This window comes from Ursus americanus, chromosome 18, assembly GCF_024610735.1.
Source record: "Ursus americanus isolate L20-20 chromosome 18, mUrsAme1.1.p, whole genome shotgun sequence".
Classification (NCBI taxonomy): Eukaryota; Metazoa; Chordata; class Mammalia; order Carnivora; family Ursidae; genus Ursus; species Ursus americanus.
The window spans coordinates 46819492-46840574 of NC_142144.1; the positions used below are offsets into that span (position 1 = coordinate 46819492).

Below are 21083 nucleotides of genomic sequence, written 5' to 3' on the forward strand. Positions count from 1 at the left end.
TGCATCCATATTCTTAATTTAAATTGGTCTATATGTTTAACTTACTCTTCTTGGCAAGTTTTGTTACTTTGATAATGTTCACCCCATAACGTGAGAAATGTTTTCTGTTTTCCATCTTTTGGAAGAGTTTTTGTGAGATTGAAATGATCTTTTTCTAGCACTTGCTTGTAAAACCTTGTGGGCCTGATATCTTCTTTGTGGAAAGATTTTTAAACTACTTGACTTTAATAAAAGATTATGCTTGAGTTTTGTTTCTTTGTGGGTCAGTTTTCGTAAGTCATATTTGCCTAAGAATTTACTTTCAAATTTGTTGCTAAAAAATTATTTATAACTTTCTCAACTGTTTAATCTGTGTTTTACTTGCAGGTGTATTCCTCTTATTCCTTTCCACTATTTCTTTTCTTTCTATTGTTACTTTTTCTCCTTTGTTTTCAGTCTTTTGCAAAAGGCTGTGACTGTCATTAATTCTTTTCAAAAATTTTTTCATTGGATTATGTCGAATTTTTTATTATGTTTTTAAAAATCTTTATACTCTTCCTTTTACTTGTGTTCGTTATGCCATCATTTTCCAAAATTCTCTAATTGTCAGTCATTTTTTTCAAATATAAGCAATAGAGATAAGATTTTTCCTCCAACTACTGTTTTAACTACATTCCACAAATATTAATGTGTAGTGTTTTCTTTATTTAATATGATGAGTTTGAAATGTTCTATTTTAGTTTCTTCTTTTACCTGTGAATTGTTTAGAAGTGTGTCTTTATAATTCCAAATGTGTGGAGTTGTTTTTTGGGTTTGTTTTTACTTTTAGCTTAATTGCATTACCATAATTTCTTCTTGAATTCATTTGCCTTCTTCCTGAAGTAAATCCTGTGGAAATTCTTTTAGTGAAAGGCTCCTATTAGTAAACTCAATTCCTGTTATACTGTAAAAGTTTTGACTGTTGCCCCTGTTATGAAAAGTGGTTTTGCTGGTTATACAATTCTAGGTTGACATTTACTTGCAGTACTTTGAAAATATTTTTTTGTTTTGGTGAAGTCTGATGTCAGTCTAATTCAGGATTATGATAGTAGTTGTTCAGCAGTTACCTCCCATGGGGAATAAGTCTTAATTTTTAGATTTGTTTATTTCTTTGGTGTAATACTCTTGCTGTGTTGGGTCAGTTTTGCTGAGCTTGGAGGAGATGTGCAATAGCACGCAGTTATGAACTATTTACACTTTTCTGATTGATAAACATAAGTAATTACCTCAAGAGCACAGATAATAATATGAAGTAAAATAATTAGGAAGTGATGAGTTTTCTCTCTTACCACTGCTTTTCATATTTTTCTACTTGTACATTTATATAATTTAACTTTTAATTATGACCTTAAAAAAAAAAAGCTAGCTCACAGAATTCCTGAAAGTTTAACAGTTGGCTCTTGTAAGCCTGTATTAGCTAGCTGTAGCATACCACTCATTTACTTGTTCTTTTTTCAGTAGGTGATCTCTTGTTTTTTATTGTTTTTACAGTCTTTTTTGTCTTTAGTATTCTTCATTTTTAGTACAATGTGTCTAGGAGTAAATTCCTTTTCATTTATGTATGTATCTTTTTTTATATTTTCTTACTCTTTCTGTGGACTCATGGCTTTTATGGTTTTGGCAAATTCTCAGCCATTATGTCACCTGTATTCCATATTTTTTCTGAGTCCCTGATTAGATATTTATTATTTTTATTCTGTTTTCCCTGTCTCTTAATAGCTTTTATAGTTTCATTTTCTTGTATTTTTGTGTGCTTGCTGGCAGATTCTTCATATCTATCTTCCAGTTCACTAATTCTTTTCAGCTGTGATTAATTTGCTGTTTAATTCATTGAGATATTAGTTCCAACAGTGATTTCCCCCCCTCCATTTCTTAAGTCTTATTTGTTTCTTTTCAGTGTCCTGTTCATTCTTACTCATTTCTTATTGCTTGGTCATTTTTTGGATTCCCACTTTTTTCTTTTCTACACTTTATATATTATTATTTTATATTATGCACCTGATGATTCCAGTATGTGAGATCCTTAAGGCCCTTTCACAGACTCTCAGATCATGGTGGCTTGTTTCTTTGTTTTCAGGAATATTTTTAAATTGTGAGTTCATATTTAATTTAACTGAACTTTGGGAATCCTGAAGTCTGAATTCAGAGTACTTTTCTCTAATAGCGGATTTGTGAAGGCTTCTCCTCAATTTCTGAGAGACTCTGAGGTTCTGGTTTCCAAATAGGCTAAAGACTCCAGGTTTGGTCTTTGGAGACCTGTGAGAACATAGGCCTGTGTGTCCTTTGGGCAACCTCATCTCATGTAAAACTGTAGCTCACAGCTCATATATATTTTTTTTTTTTAAAGATTTTTTTTTTTTTATTTATTCGACAGAGAGAGGGACAGCCAGCAAGAGAGGGAACACAAGCAGGGGGAGTGGGAGAGGAAGAAGCAGGCTCATAGCAGAAGAGCCTGATGTGGGGCTCGATCCCAGAACGCCGGGATCACGCCCTGAGCCGAAGGCAGACGCTTAACCGCTGTGCCACCCAGGCGCCCCTCACAGCTCATATTTTAACCCCTCCCTTCTCTTTTTCTTTCTCTCCTCATATACTCTTTTTTTTTTTTTTTTAAAGATTTTATTTATTTATTCGACAGAGATAGAGACAGCCAGCGAGAGAGGGAACACAAGCAGGGGGAGTGGGAGAGGAAGAAGCAGGCTCCCAGTGGAAAAGCCTGATATGGGACTCGATCCCAGAATGCCGGGATCACGCCCTGAGCCGAAGGCAGACGCTTAACCGCTGTGCCACCCAGGCGCCCCGTCTCCTCATATACTCTTGATTCTTAGAGTTTTCCTTTTTTTTTTTTTTTTTTTTAAGATTTTGTTCATTTATTTGATGGAGTTCATTTATTTATTCCCAGCAAGAGAGGGAACACAAGCAGGGGGTGTGGGGAAGGAAGAAGCAGGCTCCCAGTGGAGGAGCCCGATGCGGTACTCAATCCCAGGACCCTGGGATCACGCCCTGAGCCAAAGGCAGACGCTTAACGACTGAGCCACACAGGTGCCCCAGAGTTTTCCTTTTTAAAAAATAAGCCCAGCAATGAAGAATTTTGTAATTACCCCGTATCTTGTTGTATTATAGTGAGAGTTCCCAAGAATTCCACCATATTGCCCAAATTAGGTTTTTCCCCCCAGAAACCATTGTGCATCTAGTTTTAACATAGTTCTTCCCATATGCTGGAGACTCAACGTGTAATGAATAACTATTGAGACAAGAGAGCACAACTGTGATTATGTTTTCCCATTATTTAATTATGTCTCTCTTTGGGTTTTTAAATTTTTACAATGATTTGTTGAATTTCTATGTGTTAGGCACTGTTTTTCGTCTTACAATTCCAGCCACTCCATCCTGGTGTATGTTGAAGGTCGACTATTCTCTATGAGTAACAATTGCTTATCAAGCCTCATTGTCAGCAATTTAGCTAGTACTAAAAGAGAAGACTAGAATGATCTGGCCAATATGTTTTAAAGCTTGTAGAGAAAGGAAATTGTACCAAGTGAAATATATATAAACCTAGAAAGAGAAGTGATATAATTATTACTTCAAGTTTCTAGTTTCAAACCACAAAAGTAAACAGAAGTTTAGCTGAAACTACAAAGTATTCTAAATAGAACTGTTAACAGTATTTAAGTATAATTTAGAATTTAAGCCATAGCAAGTCAGGGAATAATATATAAATAGAAGCATTTTAAATGAGATTGGATTCTGAAACAAAAGTATTTTATAGTATATACTACATAGCTGAAACTAGTCATTTGAGAAAGGAAGGAGTTTTAAAATTTTGTCTCCTTGGAATATTATTTTGTAGAATACTGAATATTTTTGTCATTGATACTTTACAGTTAAATTTATATTTACATGCAAATACAGTACTTCAGTATGTTTTTAATATTGAAGAAAATATTAATTGGATTTACTTTTAATGCTTTTGAACAAAAGGCTGGGAAATGAAAATTTAAATACTACTTATTTTGTTCACTTTAGAACTGAAAGAATTTTCAGTTGTTTCCATTTCTCAATTGTAAATACGATTTATAGATTTACTTTCCTCATCTTTGAATGGTATAAGTATAATGAATAAAACTCAAAATGTAACCTAAGTATCCTAGGCTAAATCTGTAGATTAGAGCTTGATTGCAGTTTGCTCAAAAACAAAAACAAAAAGACTTTCAGACTACATCAGTAGGAAAATTGAAAAAAATTTAAAACACAGGAAGATAGTAGTCACTTACTTCAATAGTTTCTCTTTTTTCTAATGCAAAATTTATTTCACAAAGTCTCTGAAGTGCAAATGGGTACATGAAAGAAGAGAGAAGGTAAAAGTACCTTTGGGAGGTTGAAGAAATTTATTTTATATCAAAATAATTCATGTACATGGTTTTAAAAAATTAAATAGCAAAGGATGGTATTTAGCAAAACCCAGAAGTCCTATATTGTATTTTTTCCCTCGATCTTTTTCCCACTTCCTGGAAGGAAACAATTTAACTGTTTCCTCTCTTTTCTTTCTCCTACTCTTTCTCTATTTTCTTTTCTTTCCTTTTCCTTTCTCTTTTTTCCTTTCCTTTTTCGTTCTTTTTTTTTTTTTAAAGCTCTACAGTTACTGCCCAAAGTTTCCAACTATATGCTTATGCTTTTATTTCTGCAAGAGACTCTAACCCATTCGCTCCATCTCCTTTTCCTCCTAGTATGTGACACCATTTTAAAGTCTTTTCTTGGATATGACTTGGAGATACATATATTTTTAAGACTTTATTTTTAAGTAACCTCTATACTGAACGTGGGGCTTAAACTCACAACCCCAAGATCAAAAGCTATGTGCTCAAAAGCTGCGCGCTCCTCTGACTGAGCCAGGCAGGTGTCCCTAACTTTCTAGATATTGAACCTAGAACCCTACCTACATTTTCTTCCACCAATTCCGGACAGTGTCTCTTGCTTCTCAACTTTGGAAGCTCAGAGTACCCTAGAGTTTCTTTCCTTTCTCTGTTCCTTTTTTGACCTTTTGTGTTTGTCATCCAAACATTTATTTTTTCGTTGTCACTCTTGATAAACATTGTGTTTCGTAACACATTTTAAGTTTTCTTGCTTATCTGTAGTAGTAGTTTCTGCTATGTGCCAAGCACATTAATTAGAATACGTAAATTAATTATATAAGTTGCATACAAATATACACGGACAGGACTTTACATATATTAAACATGTTTAATCATCAAGTCGACCTTGATGGTTTAGGTGATATAGTCTCCATTTTACCGACAAAGAAGTTTAAGTCACTTACCAAGTGGCAGAGCTGATTAGATTAGTTTCTACAAGTTGAAAATTAGTAAACACTGTGCACAGTTATGAGTAGTTAAAATGTTTCTTCACAGCTAAGGTATGTACTGTTGTTATATGTCATTGTACAGTCATTTGTTTTGGGGCTTTAAAATTGTCTCCTTGTTTTTGTGCTGAATTTCTCAAATTCCCTTTGTTTTTAAATACCTTCTCTGGAGGCCCCTGTAGGATCCTCTGGTTTTCATAGTCAGTGACCTCCCTGCCCCACCCCCTGTGGAGGCGATCATTTATTTGAGCACTAAATTTCTGTCATTTCAAATTATGTAGTGCAGCAGATTTTTACATTGATTTTGAACTTTTTTTTTTTTTAAGATTTTATTTATTTATTCGACAGAGATAGAGACAGCCAGCGAGAGAGGGAACACAAGCAGGGGGAGTGGGAGAGGAAGAAGCAGGCTCATAGCGGAAGAGCCTGATGTGGGGCTCGATCCCAGATCGCCGGGATCACGCCCTGAGCCGAAGGCAGACGCTTAACCGCTGTGCCACCCAGGCGCCCCTTTACATTGATTTTGAAAACATGTAATTGTGAGATGAGACGGATCTCACACTTTTGTGATACTCTTTAAAATAATTGGAGATAACATGTGCTCTGCAGGTGTATTAGAGGAAAGGTTGATTTTTCAGTATCACACAAGCCCTCTGAACATAGCCATTTTCATGTCTCTTAAGTTTAAAAATAGTTATTTGGTAACAAAAGAGTCAAAGTTTAAGCTACTTATAGGAAGAGCCTTTGATTTCTGAATAAGTTATTTGCCATCTACCAAAAACTAATATGCTGTACCCCCTCTAATGGAACTAAGTAGAATTTCCTGTATGTAATTCTGCCTAGATGGCAGGCATGTTCAGTGTTGTTCTTTTAAAGTCATTGAGCCCCGCCTCCTTTCTCCCCCCTCCTTTTTTCATTTCCAGCTCAGGTTATGTTGGCAAGTTGATTTAAAAACCAAATGAGCTCTGAAACATTGGTAGAAGTATATTGGCGGAGAGTATGGGCATTGGAGCCGGACTACCTGAGCCTGAATCTCAGTTCTGCCACTAATTATAGATATGTCTTTGGACACATTGGTTTCTATGCCTCAGACTCTTCCCTTGTCAAATGGAGCTGATAATAGCTACTTCACAAGATTGTTGGGTTAGTCATTGGAAAGCTGCTACATCAGAGTCTGGACTAGTAAGCATTTAGTAAGCCATTTCCATTGCTACCATGACGGCCATCCCCCCAGTGCTGTAGTCCTCTAAGTGGCCTTTCTTCATTCTGTACCCACCTGCAGCCTCCCCACCACGTTGCTACCAGATGATCTTCCTAAAATGAATAGTTCATATTGACTTCCTCCTTAAAATCCTCAAGTGTGTCTGTTTTGCTTCCCAGACATTACTGCTCTTTGTACCTGTTATTAAGGCCAATCTGTCTTAATGAAGAATTGGCAGAACTCATAGTGTGGTATGGCTGAGGGGAATCCGTTCTCTTCTAGATTCTCTCCTTGAATGGTCAATATCGTCTTCTCATTCTCTTTCATGTTATTTGTTGGTTTATGCTTAACGACTAGGGTACTTGCTGTATCTTTTGTCATTTGTGCAAAATCCAGCCTTAACTGTATTTCTGTGGGTGTGGTTATATCTTTATTAGTTGCCTAGTATACAGATCCAGGCAAATTGAGGAATTGGAAGGTGTGAGTCTTCATTTTCCTCAATCTGCGTGTTGCTCCTCCCTGGTCAGGTCTTAGAAGAGGCTTTAGTTTTTCTTCCCTGAACTGTACAGGTATACTGTAGAGTTCCTTCTAACTTCCTGGTTGAGTATCAGCTCCCCAAATGATACAACATTATAAAAAAAAATAAGAACAAGTAAAACTTTCCAGAGCATTGTGCTCTATAACAATAGATTTTTCTGGTTTCTTTCTCATATATGTATAAATATTTGATGTGCTTTTTATGTACGGGCCATTTAGATTGTTACCACATGAAAGACCCCTGTTGCTCTTCTCAAGTACTATTTCTTTTCCACTCGTGTAACGTTCTTTCGGCTCCCTACCCATTGACTGATAAATGTTAAATTTGGGGCCTTGTTGCTTCCAGTTTTAGCCTTGGTGTTCAAATCAATTTTGGTTAATTTTTTTTCCCTCATTAGTTCTATCAATTGTTGTTGAAATGTTTTCTGCTGCCCAATCTTAGTATTTTTCATAAAACATTTATAAAGTCAGTGTTGCTAAAAAGCCCATAAAAATCATCAACAGTCCAATTTGTTCCACTATTCCCCCAATCCCATCTCCCGTCCCCCCCACCCCAACTGTGTGGCTGTTTTTTTGGGGTATTTATCTACCTATTTTGAAATATTTATAAATTACTATTCCCTCAGTTTTATTTCTTTTATAGTAGATCATGATTTTACATTCAAGTAACTTTGCCTTTTCTAGTTGATTTTAAAAAGTAAATTGTAGATCTCCTGTAAGTCAGAATTAACTTGATAAATTTCTCCTTAGAATTTGAACCTTAAGCGTACATATAAGGCCATTATTTTATTTTATTTTATTTTATTTTATTTTATTTTATTTTATTTTATTTTATATTTTATTTTTTTAAAGATTTTATTTATTTATTCGACAGAGATAGAGACAGCCAGCAAGAGAGGGAACACAAGCAGGGGGAGTGGGAGAGGAAGAAGCAGGCTCATAGCGGAGGAGCCTGATGTGGGGCTCAATCCCAGAACGCCGGGATCACGCCCTGAGCTGAAGGCAGACGCTTAACCGCTGTGCCACCCAGGCGCCCCGAGGCCATTATTTTAAAGCATTAGTGTTCATGAAATTTGTTTCTTTTCTTTTCTTCATTATATTTGGTATTATAATGTTTGCATATTTGTGGATCTTTTTCTGGTTTTCTCAGAGTGAATACTAAGTGTATTCTTATGCTTGGTTCCCCTGATCCCCCTTGCCCTCCCCTTCTTTTCCTTTTTAAAATAAGTACAATATACATTTTCTTTTTAGCATATGTTTTGCCGTGCTCCTAGATTTTTTACATGAAATGGTCTTCTCATTATTTTCTTTTGACTGATTTGTGTTTATTTTTCTAATTTCATTATAGTATGACGAACCAATATAATCTATTCAAGCATTTAGAAAAGATTATTTTTAAGTTCATTTTATGATACCTTTATGATTGATTTTTTCCCCCTTGTTTCATGGGCACATATAAAATTGTAAACTTTATGCAAGAGATAGAAAGTTTTATATATAATTATTAAGTCAAGTTTGTGCGTTGTTTCTGCCAGATTCACAATGTTTATGCTCATTTCATTAAATCTGCCCATTTCTGACAAAAATGTAGTGATTTCTCATTTCAGTGAAACGTTTTTCAAATTTTTCTTAAGTATTCAATACCTTTTGCTTTATATATAACATAGCTTTTAAACTGTTTTTGCTGTTTGGTCCTCTTAACCTTGAATTCTACATTGTGTGATATGAATGTAGCACTCATGCTTTTTTTCTTTTGGGGCCAATTAGTGGATAGTTCTTGGCCCATTCCTTCATCTTAAAACTTTTCTCAGTTGTTTGATGTTGTATTTCTTACGAGCAGTCTGTATATGCCCTTTGTCTTTTTAACCCAGTCTAACAGTCTGTCTTTCAGTGGGAGAATTCAGCTTCCTTTTTTATTCTGTAGTACTTGATTTTATTACTTTTTGCCTTGTTCATTATTTATATTTGTGACTTTTTCCATTTTTCTGAATTTCGCTTTTCAAGTTGATACTCATTTCTGAGTTTCCTCCTGTTTATGTGGCAGTTCTGTACTTTTCCATTTCATTATTGGCCACCTTCCCTTTCAGTGGCTCATAATCCAATTTCTTCCCGCTACTTTACCATGTAAAAATGATACCAACATTTTCCCTTACCTTGACACTCCAACGTTCTTTTCTAACATACCTAAATTTCTACAGAGATAATTTGATTTTTCAGATCCAGATTTTTGTTAGCCTTTTTTTTGTGCCAGGAATTCACATTCAGCACTTCTATTACATATTCCAGGTAGTGGATTATCCATTTAGATTTAGTCCTGTATAGAAGGCAAGGTACATTGCACTCCTGTTTCCTCTCCTCTCCATCGTCCCACACATGAAAGGTCTCATTTCTAATTCAGTTACTGTTTAGTTAAAATTCCTTCTCAAGTCCTTTCCTCAGATGGGGCAGTGGGTGATGTGCTCTTTGCATCCTTAAATTTTGGCAAACACTTCTTTCACACTGACTGTGTGTAGGATGTTTGGGTGGTTCTGCTTGTTCTCCCAGCAGTCTCAATTTTACTGTTCTTCTCAGTTCCACTGTTACAAAGTCCCATGTAATTTCATTCTTTTTTAGTTTTAAGGAATTATTCTTTCTGGTAACTTGTAAAGTTTTCTTTTTATCCTTAAAATTGAAGAATTTTAGCGTGATGTGCTTGAGGGTGTCTCTTTTATTAGTCTTGCCTGGATCTTTGAACAGTGCTGTAAGGTTGCAATTCAGTCTTTACTTTTTTTCCGTATTACTTTAACAATTGCCTCTCTCCCATCTTTTCCTTTTCCTCCTTCTAGAGACTCTTCTAGAGCTCTTCTGGAGCTACCTATGGTTGGTAGGTCGGTTAGGGCTCCTCAATCTGTTCTTCAGGTTTCTTCTCTTTTCCATTAATGATTTTCATCTCTTTCTATCTTTACTTTATGCTTTGAGATTTCTTCCATTTGATCCTTCATGCCATCATCTAGAGTCTGTCTTGTCCTTTAATTTGTCTACTGAATTATTCAGCCTGAAGGTTTTATTTTTACATTTTATTTCAGCTAATATTTAATTCCATAGACATTATTTTTTGTTCTCTGTGTGCCACTTCTGAAGTAATCATACTATTTTTGACCTCAGCGTTTCATCTGTGTCCTTCAGAAAATCTGGTAGGTCTGCTCTCTCCTACTCTCACTGACCCTTAGATAGGTTATTTATATGTGCATTGGGGTTCAGGTTGAGTTGTTAGGAGACCTTAGGTTTTTGTGATCCTGTAAGTGATGAAAAGTACAGGCATCTCAGCTTCTACTGTAGAAGCAGGTATGTTGTGTATTTCATGTGTGCACACCTGCAAGACCCTCTGTTTTCCTTCTGGTCTCCTTGCATCTCCAGCCTCAGGAGAAGAGGGGATTTCCCTCCTGTTGAGTGCTTCCTGAATACCCTTGGAGCAGGGTGGTCATACTTGTGCACATTATCTGTGTGCACAACTCTTCTGAGTCTTGCTTTAGAGCCCAGAGCAGAGCAAGCGCTGTATCAGTCCTCCTTCAAGATGCCTGTAATCCTGTGGCCACATTCTTCAGGCCCCATTCACTATCTGCCCAGAGCTGACTGGTTCAAGAAGGTAAATGGGTTGGATTTGGGATTAAAGTTGGGGAGGGGGAGTAAGTCAAATTTATTATGTCCCCTCTTTCCCCAGAATCCTGAATTTTTATACTTAGTCATAGCTTCAAATGGTCCTTCACCCCTCTGTTCCATTTGTCATGTGTTTAATGGTGTTACAGGAGAGATTTTTAGTTTGAAAGCATATCTTTGACTGTTTTACCCACCTTCCATATGTATAACCACTTGAACTATATTACAGTTTCTAGGAAGTGTCCTTTTCAGATGCACTGTGGATAAATAAACTTTTAAAGGAGAGTTTATTGCTTTTGGATAAATAAAACTCTTCTGGGAGAGTTTATTTGTCTGTATGCAAATTTCACTGAACAAGATATGAATGATCGGAAAATCTTGCACAACACAGAAGCTAGTTGAAGTAGGACAGAGACCAAAAATAAGAGCATAAGAGAAGAGAAGAGACAGGAGCTGGAGAAAGAATCAGCTTCGCATTATCAGTGGTATTAGGAAGAAGACATGGTGATAACACACTAATTGAACGCCACATATAATCAGAAAACCTTATTTTGTCCACTAGTTAGGACCTTTTCGCAAGCTATCTACTAGAGTTGCTGACAAGTAGTATTAGAAGAGATTATACATTAAAAGGACCCATTCTGTTCCAGAAAATTAAAACAAGGAAGCATTCAGTAGAATCTGAGCGGATGAAAGAAAATACTGTGTCCTATATTCACAGGTAGTAAAGTTAGTGCAAATATGTATATGTATGTTTAAACACTCATTTGCCTTAAATATTTGAGATTTGAATTATGCACACTTGCTCTCCCTAATATTGGTATTCAGTTTGTCCTAATGAGCCTCAGGCAAAGAGAATTTGAATTACACAACACGCGTAAACTTCATTCACATTGAATGGTAATTAGTCTGTTCTGCTTAGTGGCACTTAATGTTGAGGTTAATAGTTCAGTAAAAATTTTAGAAAGCCAATGACTTGATCTCCAATATATATGGCATAGATAGGCTGAGAATCAGTAAAAGCTTTTAATCTGTGTCAGTAACCGTTTAATTCCTGACTTTGTATCTAAGCCTCTATTTTACATTTATTGCATGTACGACTATGGAATCAGGGGACAGTACATCTGAACCTCGCAGTTTATCACAGGGCCCAGGACAAAGAAAACATTGTCTAGTATGCTAGGGACCATTCTTCCACCTTTTTGTTAGTTCTTAAATTTTTATTTATCTGGGGTGTTGTTATGGAATATATATATTTTTTAATATCTCAGTTGTCTTAATTTTAAAGAAAGCTTTTTGGTAAAGGGACAGGTGTGAGACTAGCTGGGTGGCTTGCTTTTACAAAGCTCTGTTGCATTGGTGAAAGCTGACAGTGGGCGTCAAACACCTAGACCAATGTGGGACTAAAAAGTTATAAAATTTCTGGAGTTTTATACTTAACATCATATGTATGTAATTAAGCATTTAAACTTTCTCTGACACAAGTCTCTGTCATATACCACTATGTACTTTGCATTAAGAATTCTAGTTTGTCCTATGAAAGGGTTTTAAAAATGAATCATGGAAGGACCCCTTGAGAAGGTTTTTTTTTGTTTGTTTTGTTTTGTTTTTGTTTTTTGTGTACTGAATTTACTGTTTTTTAATGCTTAACATTAGAAAACATGCTGGTAGGTAAAAATCTGTGTATTTTTAAGTCACATTTATAAAAATATGTGTAATACTCGATGAAGGTTGAATATTAAGCAGCAATGCTTGGGTGTTTTAGAGTCATAATTAGAGTACTGATTTCAAATTACCAAAATTCAGTGAGTCAACAAACCAATTAAAAAAAAAATCGAGGATATTAGATTTCAAATGTTCTTCCTTAATTTAGTTTGCCCATTATACTTTATTTTAATTATTCATAGTATTGCTTAACATGCCAGGAAATGCCTTGTAATAGAATTTATAAAATAATGTAGTTTCGGTAATATGGATACTATCTTTAGTATTCTGCTTTTAAATCTCAGATTGAGACGTTTTGTAAGGAATCATCTAGTTTGGTGCATAAAAGCATGTCTTTGCATAGGAGTAACTTTATCCATTTTAGAAGTTTGAAACCAAATGCTCACATGAGAAAAATAAATGGAATACTTGGTATATGTCATTTTGTTGTAGTTGAGCAGCAAATGAGAAAAAAAATTGTAAGAAGAAAAAATACATAGTCCCGCTAACATAGAACAACAATTTTTCATTTTGAGTAGTACTTCCCTTTTTTTTTCTTCAAGTTTTATTTAAATTCCAGTTAGTTAACATACAATGTAATACTAGTTTCAGGTGTAGAATTGAGTGATTTCTCACTTGCATATAACAAGCGGTGCTCCTCTCAACAAGTAACCCCCATCACCTATTTCACCCATCACCCCCGCCTTCCCCACTGCCCACCTCCCCTCTGCTAACCATCAGTTTGTTCTCTGTAGTTAAGAACCTTGTTTCTTGGTTTTCTTCTCTTCCCCCTCTCCCTTATGTTCATTTGTTTCTTAAATACCATATATGGGGTGCCTGGGTGGCTCAGTTAAGCATCCGACTCTTGATCTCAGCTCAGGTCTTGATCTCAGGGTCATGAGTTCAAGCCCCATGTTGGGCTACTTAAAAAAAAAAAAATTCCACATGTGGGTGAAATCATAGAGTATCTGTCTTTCTCTAACTTATTTCACTTAGCCTAATTCTATATATATATATATTCCATTCCTATTAATATATATACATATATATACATATGTGTGTGTGTGTGTGTGTGTGTGTATGTATATACATACACACACATATATCACAGCTTCTTTATCCATTTATGTCTCAATGGACATTGGGGCTCTTTCCATAATTTGACTATTGTCAGTAATGCCGCTGTAAACATCAAGGTGCATGTATCCCTTCAAATTAGTATTTTTGTATCCTTTGGAGAAATACCTAATAATTCAATTGCTGGATCATAGAGGAGTTCTATTTTTAACTTTTTGAGGAATCTCCATACTGTTTTCCACAGTGGCCACATCAGTTTGCCTTCCCACCAACAGTATAAGAGGGTTCCCCTTTCTTGGCATTCTCGTCAATACTTGTTGGTTTCTGTGTTGTTAATTTTAGTCATTCTCACAGGTGTGAGGTGATACCTCATTGTAGTTTTGATTAGTATTTCCTTGATGATGAGTCATTTTGAGCATCCTTTCATGTGTTTGTTGGCCATTTGTATGTCTGTGAACTCATGTCTTCTGCCGATTTTTTTAACTGGATTATTTGGTTTTTGGGTGTTGAGTCTTATAAGTTCTTTATATGTTTTGTATACTAATCCTTTATCAGATGTCATTTGCAAATATCTTCTCCCATTCTGTAGGTTGCCTTTTAGTTTTGTTGATTGTTTCCTTTACATTGAGTATTACTTTCTGATGTTTATTCATACAGATGCTTTTTTTTTTTTTTTTGGCAAAGACCCTAAAAGTATTGTTCATTTTAGTGAAAAGCATAGCCCCTGCCCAGTATCTTTTCTGTATCATGCTAGATATTGAAGGGGTACAAGATTGGCTTACACGTAACTGATTTTAAGTGGCTGAGTTAGAGGTACAGCATAATAAGCAAACCACGGAGATGTAAATTCTGGTTGAGAATTTGGACATTTATTTGTCATTGGATCCATTAGGAGGTGAAACTAAGCAAGACGAGCTTTTCTTTTATATTATTGGTGTGAATTTTTGCATGTCAAGGATCTACTTCTGTTTCTTATTCTTAGTATTAATGGTAGAGGTTCACAAATATGTTAAGTATGGATTTAAATTTTGTTCCTAAATAGGTTCTATGTAGGTTATATATTCTGAGGTACTTACGTGAGTGAAAAAATAGGTAACACATTTAGAATGGAATAGGCAGTGATGAACTCTTTCCTCATCATTGCCCAACAGTAATTACTAAAGACTTTTCCGTCCATTTAATAACTATTAGGTAAAATCTTTGTTCTGTTAATTTTTTTTTATTTTTTTATTTTTTTGCTAGTGAAAAGGGATGTACTCCTTAACTGTTGAAATTTGGATAGCAAAAAATAATGCTTTTTATTTCAAATTGAGAATTTTCTTTCTTGAGTCTTATGATTCTTTATATTAAAAAGCCATTTAAAATTAAGATTATCCAGCCTCACTCTGTGACCCTTTGCTCTTTTTCTGCCTCCTTCTCAATCTTTGCTGTGGCTGAACGCTGCTCCCCAAGTATCATCTGAGCTTTGATCCCTCATTGTTGTGGTTTATGCTAGTCTCCAAGTACTTTCTCATTCTTCTCTTCCTAGTAATTACCTGTTTATCCTTGAGTACCTAGTTCAGGTTTGAACACTCCATAAATTTCTGCATTCTTCCTGTCTCCTGCCCCCAACACAATTACCCCCTTGTTTTTGTTGTCCTAGCACGTTATCGGTGGCTTTTGGAACCAGCATGACTCCTAGCTACATCCTAGTTATTAAGAGTAGGGGCCATGTGTTCTCCTTCTGCGTATCTCCTAGAACAGGCACTCCGCGAACATGCGTTGAACTGAGATGGTTAGGGCGCCACGCTTGTCCTGATGAGGCAGACAGCTGGCCTCCCCGAATTCCTGGACCATCGTGGCCCTCGCTCACGGTGCTCCTCACACACCCCGTCCCCACCTGTTAGACCAAGGCTCTGGGTGTCTCTTGCAGCGAATCTGAGAGCGATCAAAGAGAGATCCTTCTCGGGTAGGCGGCCCGTGCCGGGAAGCTGGCTTGCGCCTCGCGGCCGCTCCGCAGCTCTGAGTCGCATCTTCTTGTCCCGTTTCTGCAGGACCCTAACAGGAGCATCCACACCAGCAGCAGCAGCAGCAGCAGTTGCAGCAGCAGCAGCAGCAGCAGCAGTAGCAGCAGCAGCAGCAGTTGCAGCAGCAGCAGCAGCAGCAGCAGTAGCAGCAGCAGCAGCAGCAGCAGCAGCACCAGTTTTTCAAAGCCTCACAAATTAATGAAGGAGCACAAGGAAAAACCTTCTAAAGACTCCAGAGAACATAAAAGTGCCTTCAAAGAACCTTCCAGGGATCACAACAAATCTTCCAAAGAATCCTCTAAGAAACCCAAAGAAAATAAACCACTGAAAGAAGAAAAAATCGTTCCTAAGATGGCCTTCAAGGAACCGAAACCCATGTCAAAAGAGCCAAAACCAGACAGTAACTTACTCACCATCACCAGTGGACAGCAAGACAAGAAGGCTCCCAGTAAAAGGCCCCCCATTTCAGATTCCGAAGAACTCTCAGCCAAAAAAAGGAAAAAGAGTAGCTCAGAGGCTTTATTTAAAAGTTTTTCTAGCGCGCCACCACTGATACTCACTTGTTCTGCCGACAAAAAACAGATAAAAGATAAATCTCACGTCAAGATGGGAAAGGTCAAAATTGAAAGTGAGACCTCCGAGAAGAAGAAATCAACTTTACCGCCATTTGATGATATCGTGGATCCCAACGATTCCGACGTGGAGGAGAACATGTCCTCCAAATCTGACGTGAGTAGCCTTGTTGGTTTCCCTCTCTTCCTTGCTAATGTTCAGGGTCTGTGTCACGTGGCTGCAGGATAAAGAGCAGGGGAAGAAAATGGCAGCCGAGCCATAAAATGGTAGCATGGAAGTGCCTAGAGATGAATTTCCTAAACTAATGGAAAGAAGGAAATGAAATCATTAAAGAATCTGCACACATTTGGGCAGTGATTTAAATTGTTAAAAGAAAGATACATTCCATAGTATAATAACGGACCATTTGAATAGCAGCAGAAAAATTGAGATGCTCATTAGAGCTTAGTTACTATGCTTCTCGGGGATTGCTGATTTAGGAAAGTGAGAAGAATGCAATAAAACTTGAATATATGAGAAAATAAATTTAAAAGAGAAAGTTAGAAAATATTGGGGTGCGGTTCTAATGTTCTTTTTGGTCGGTGCATTGAAGTAATTTGTTTACAAAGATGGAAAGCTGGTAATAGTGTTTTTTCAAACAGTTTAATTTTAATTGATGTCACAATATACCATATATATTTAAAATGACTAATTTGGTAGATTTTGACTTACATATGTGGTTGTGAAATCAGGTGGTGGTATTTTGAAAATGAAACATTTAATTTTGTTTTCATTGGCTAGCCTTTGATTTGGGAGGGGTTGGAGAATGTGATCTTCATTATGTTTTTGCTGATGGGTAGGATTATCTTCTGTGGATGCCTAAAAGATCATCTGACCGTCTAACATCCCTCCGTAAATGTTATCTGATGTTGAGATTTAAACTAATAATTACAGATTTTGCAGAGTTGGAAGTGATTTTCATGTAATCTATTCTAATTTCACACCGGTGTAGGAAATTTTAATGCTTCTAGTGACAAAACTATTGGTAATTTGAAAGGTATTCCATTCCATTTCTGGAGAATGAACATTATTTACTGTGAAATCATGTTCACTTTGTTATAAATTTTTGCCTTCTTTAGTTACTTATTTATCACAATCAGTCCAAATAATCACCTTACTTTGGCTTGTCAGTATTTCTAAATGACGATCGAGGAAGATGTCTGACTAAAACTTGCTGGCAATTTGAGATATTTCTCTTTCTTTCACCGGGGTTCACCGTACGCATGTTCCTGATTCAAATGCTGACCAGAGGTGGGGGGACTTAGTAGCAGATTTTCTCTTCTGTATTTGCACTGGGTAGAAGGGCAGCCAAGGTTAGGAAGTGGTGTTAGTACTGATCCCCATTTGTCGAGAGACTGCTTCCTTCCTCACTACTCTCTACAGCTAATCTTGAAATTTTTTTTAAGACTTTATCAATTTTAGCGAGAGAGAGAGAGAGAGAGAGAGAGCGAGAGCATGAGATGGGGGAGGGAGTGAGAATCTGAAGCAGACTCCATGCTCAGTGTGAAGCCTAACGTGGGGCTCAATCCCACGACCTTGAGATCACGAACTTAGCTGAAACGAAGAGTTGGTCGCCTAACTGCCTGTACCACTCAGGCGTCCCTGAGCTTGAAATTTTAATAGGAAATATCACATAGGCAGTAGAGTAGCATATAAAATACAAGATATTGGGGTAATTTGTCCCAGTGTTTGGTAAGTGTTTTATAGTGATAGTTTATCGAATGGAGATGAGAACTAATAGGTTTGTTCCAATATCTCAAGCATTTATTTTTTCTCCTGTGCTTTTTCCTTAGGCCCTTCTTAAAATTTGTTCTTAATGCAGATGGTATTTGGAAATTTTTTTGTATGTTTGACTTTTATTTCAAATCACCCTAAAATGTTCATTGAGCCTCTTGGGGTGTAATTAGTCTATCAAGATTGTTAGGTTTAGCAAATTTGTCTTTCCATATTCTGACATGTTGTGATTCTTGTAAGAGCAGAGGTTTTCAGATTGTGGCTTGTGATTCACTGGTGAGCCATGAAACCAATTTAGTATGTCATCAGCAGTATTAAAAAAAAAATCAGAATACACTGTAATTAGTATGGGTAAGTAATGGTTTGTAAAAATTTTATTTCATAAGATGTGTGTATTCCTTATAGTAGGTCATGGTCACATTCTGAAAGGCATCTTTCTTGAATGTTTGCTGATTTATGAGAAGATCAAATGACATTTGTAAAGCAAAGCTCTTTCTACATGAAATTATCACAAATCATTGTCTTCAGGTAACTCTGTGTGTTCTTGTTTTTCTCTCTTGTTCCCTCCCTGTTATGTATGATTTATAAGATACGGCTTTTCATAAACTTCATCTTCAACTTAGTATATTTATTCAAAGCAGTATCTTAAAAAATCTTTTAGAGCGAAGAGTTAGAATTGTAATTCCTTACAATAGGTAGCAAGTTTTCAGAAACAATTCATGACACATCAGAGCCACATATCTGGTTATTGTTATAGGAGTTTTTATAATGGGTTCTGCACATCATTACAGAGAAAGCCTCTAAAGACTTTTGGGCATTATTCGGGTATAAAAGCCAACAAATGTACTTTATCAGCTTTCTGGTAGTAGTGCTTTTATGGTTGCTGTTGTTGGTTTAATTCTCTGCATGTAGGTGGTGGAGACAAAGAGAATTGACAAAGTGGTTCCAGATAAGCCAGGGCCCAAATCACCTTTCTGTGAGCAAAGGAGATAAAAGGGGGCTGAAATTCTCTTTATCCAATAGTAGAAATCACCTTTGTTTGGCCTTCTTCCTACTTGGTGTCCCTCCTGTGGGCAAGACAGAAGGAACGGGAGGCCGTTGTAATGGAGACCAGCGAGGAGCCCAAATCCGCCCTTGGCCAGTAACGGATTTGACGGCTTTGGGACAGGCCCAACTTCAGGGGGCACTGTTCACAGTGTCCTGGTGGTGAGTGTGTCTGCATCTGAGTTAGTGTGATAAGATGACCTGATCTCTCTAACGTCCTTTCCAGCTTTGTTATTTGAATATGAGCCAGACTTGTGTTCATTTATGGCAGATGGGGTAGTGGGGTAATTTTAGACACAACGGGCAGAGATCATGGACTTTGAAATAGAAGAAAGAGACAAAAAGAAATTGAAACAGTGTAAAAAATGATGAAGGGCTAGGGAGAAAAGATTATTTACCTGGTAAGCCTGTGAAGTACACATCTTACCTCAGTACACGTTAGTTATAATTAAAAGGAAGAACTTTTTAAAGAAGCTTTTCCATAATTAAGGTAGATTCAGGTTTTATATAAAAATAAAATCAGTATTATTAAGATGGATTAGGAAGCTCAGATCGCTGATTCGTATGGCTCTTTTTGGTTAATATTTTTATATACTTGGCATAGAAAAGTAGAAGTACATCCATGCCTATATGTTTTTTGAGGGATCGTTAAGTGCTTAGGCAGGTAGGTAGGTAGTCAAGTAATCGAGTAATTAAAGGAGTTTGTACTGTGGTTTTAGACTATGTTTTGAAGCCCAGCTCTTCTGGTGACCTTGGGCAAATGTTTTTAACCCTCTGTATTTCTTAGTCAATTCTTGTGTACGATGGAGATCATAATGGTGTTTACTATGTAGGATTGTGAAAATGGTGAGTCTGGGGAAAGTACGTAGCACATTAACTAAAAAATATTAGTTAACTATGATTATGTATGATGTGGCTTCTGGAAATCTTGATAACCTATAGCTTTGGAAGAGATTTGTTCCTCTTCAAAAATACCGTAGAATTCTAGTGTCCTTTTTCAAGGGTGTGGGTTATATGTTTTTAAGGGGAAAAAAGGACTTGGTGTCTTTGTCCTATTGCTCTGAATTTTGTTTTGAGATAATATGGCCTTGGTATTGATATGCATTTGTTGCATGGTAACTGGACAAATACAGGATGAAGAGTCTAAGTTTTAAGTCAAAAGTGAAGCCAAAGTTTCCCAGGGTCTTTTAGCTTTTAAATTCAAATAGGTGAAGGACAAGAACACAGCTCACATTGCGTCAGGGAGCCAACTTCGTTGTTTTATTGCTGTTCCTATTAAAGGAAGACAGCTGAAGAAATGACTTACCTTTGGGTTATTGTTAATGTTACACGGAGTCATTTTTAAATACATTTTGCATTCCCTGTTTGAAAAGAAAAAAGTGTTTTATCTTTTCTAAAGAAATTTAATATCATCACATGTAAGTCCATCAGTGATTTTTTTTCCCCTGTAGAATTCAAGCGTTACAAGGCGGGTGGATAAGGAGGCAGAAGGACTGGTTTATAGTGGGTGAGCATTTAGCAAATACAGAAATCACGATAAGAGCATGGTTTTGCTATGTACGTAAATGTTAGCATGAAGAATATTTTACCTCCAAGGACCTAGGTAATTACCGTTAGAGTAAAACTGTCCTTGGTTTAGGAAATTATCAGTTCGTGGTCATAATGGTCATTTATGGAAAGTGGCCTTACTAGTGCAGCTGGAAGGGTGAGGGTCTTATCAGTGTCAACTAAAAGTTTATAATTGGAGTTCGTATTAACTTGTTTAGACTTTAATTGACAATTTAAAAGAACCCAAATATCAATTGCACTTCCTGTAATTTCCTAGGCTTTGTTTTTCCTATAATTCAGCTTCCGAAGAGAAGTCTATGGAGTTGATTTTGTTTTGTGATATGAAGAAGTTTGGTATTCATAGCAGAGAAGGAGGGGAAAAGAGTAAACTAAAATTGGAATAACTATTTATAATCAGATTTGGTTATGGTAGTAATTTCCTTATCATTGCCTTTGCTTTTTGCCGTGCTTTGTAGAGATTTAATTGTAATTTAAAAGCACAGTCGTTAAAAGTTTTAATTGTCTTTCCTTGAAAATGGGCAGATTGCATTTGGTAAAATGTTGCATACTTCAGCCTGCAGTGTGAGGAAGGAGATTGTAATCCTATGTT

At 36.5% G+C, this 21083-nt stretch overlaps 1 protein-coding gene across 2 annotated transcripts in view; it reads left to right on the forward strand.

The window, feature by feature from the left end:
• MLLT3 (MLLT3 super elongation complex subunit) overlaps positions 1–21083 on the forward strand; it is a 268030-nt gene that overhangs the window by 178175 nt on the left and 68772 nt on the right. For both annotated transcript variants that reach the window (XM_045780385.2, XM_045780386.2), the window contains exon 5: positions 15563–16264. In XM_045780385.2, the coding sequence (XP_045636341.1) occupies positions 15563–16264 (702 nt within the window). The remainder of the gene's footprint in view (positions 1–15562; positions 16265–21083) is intronic.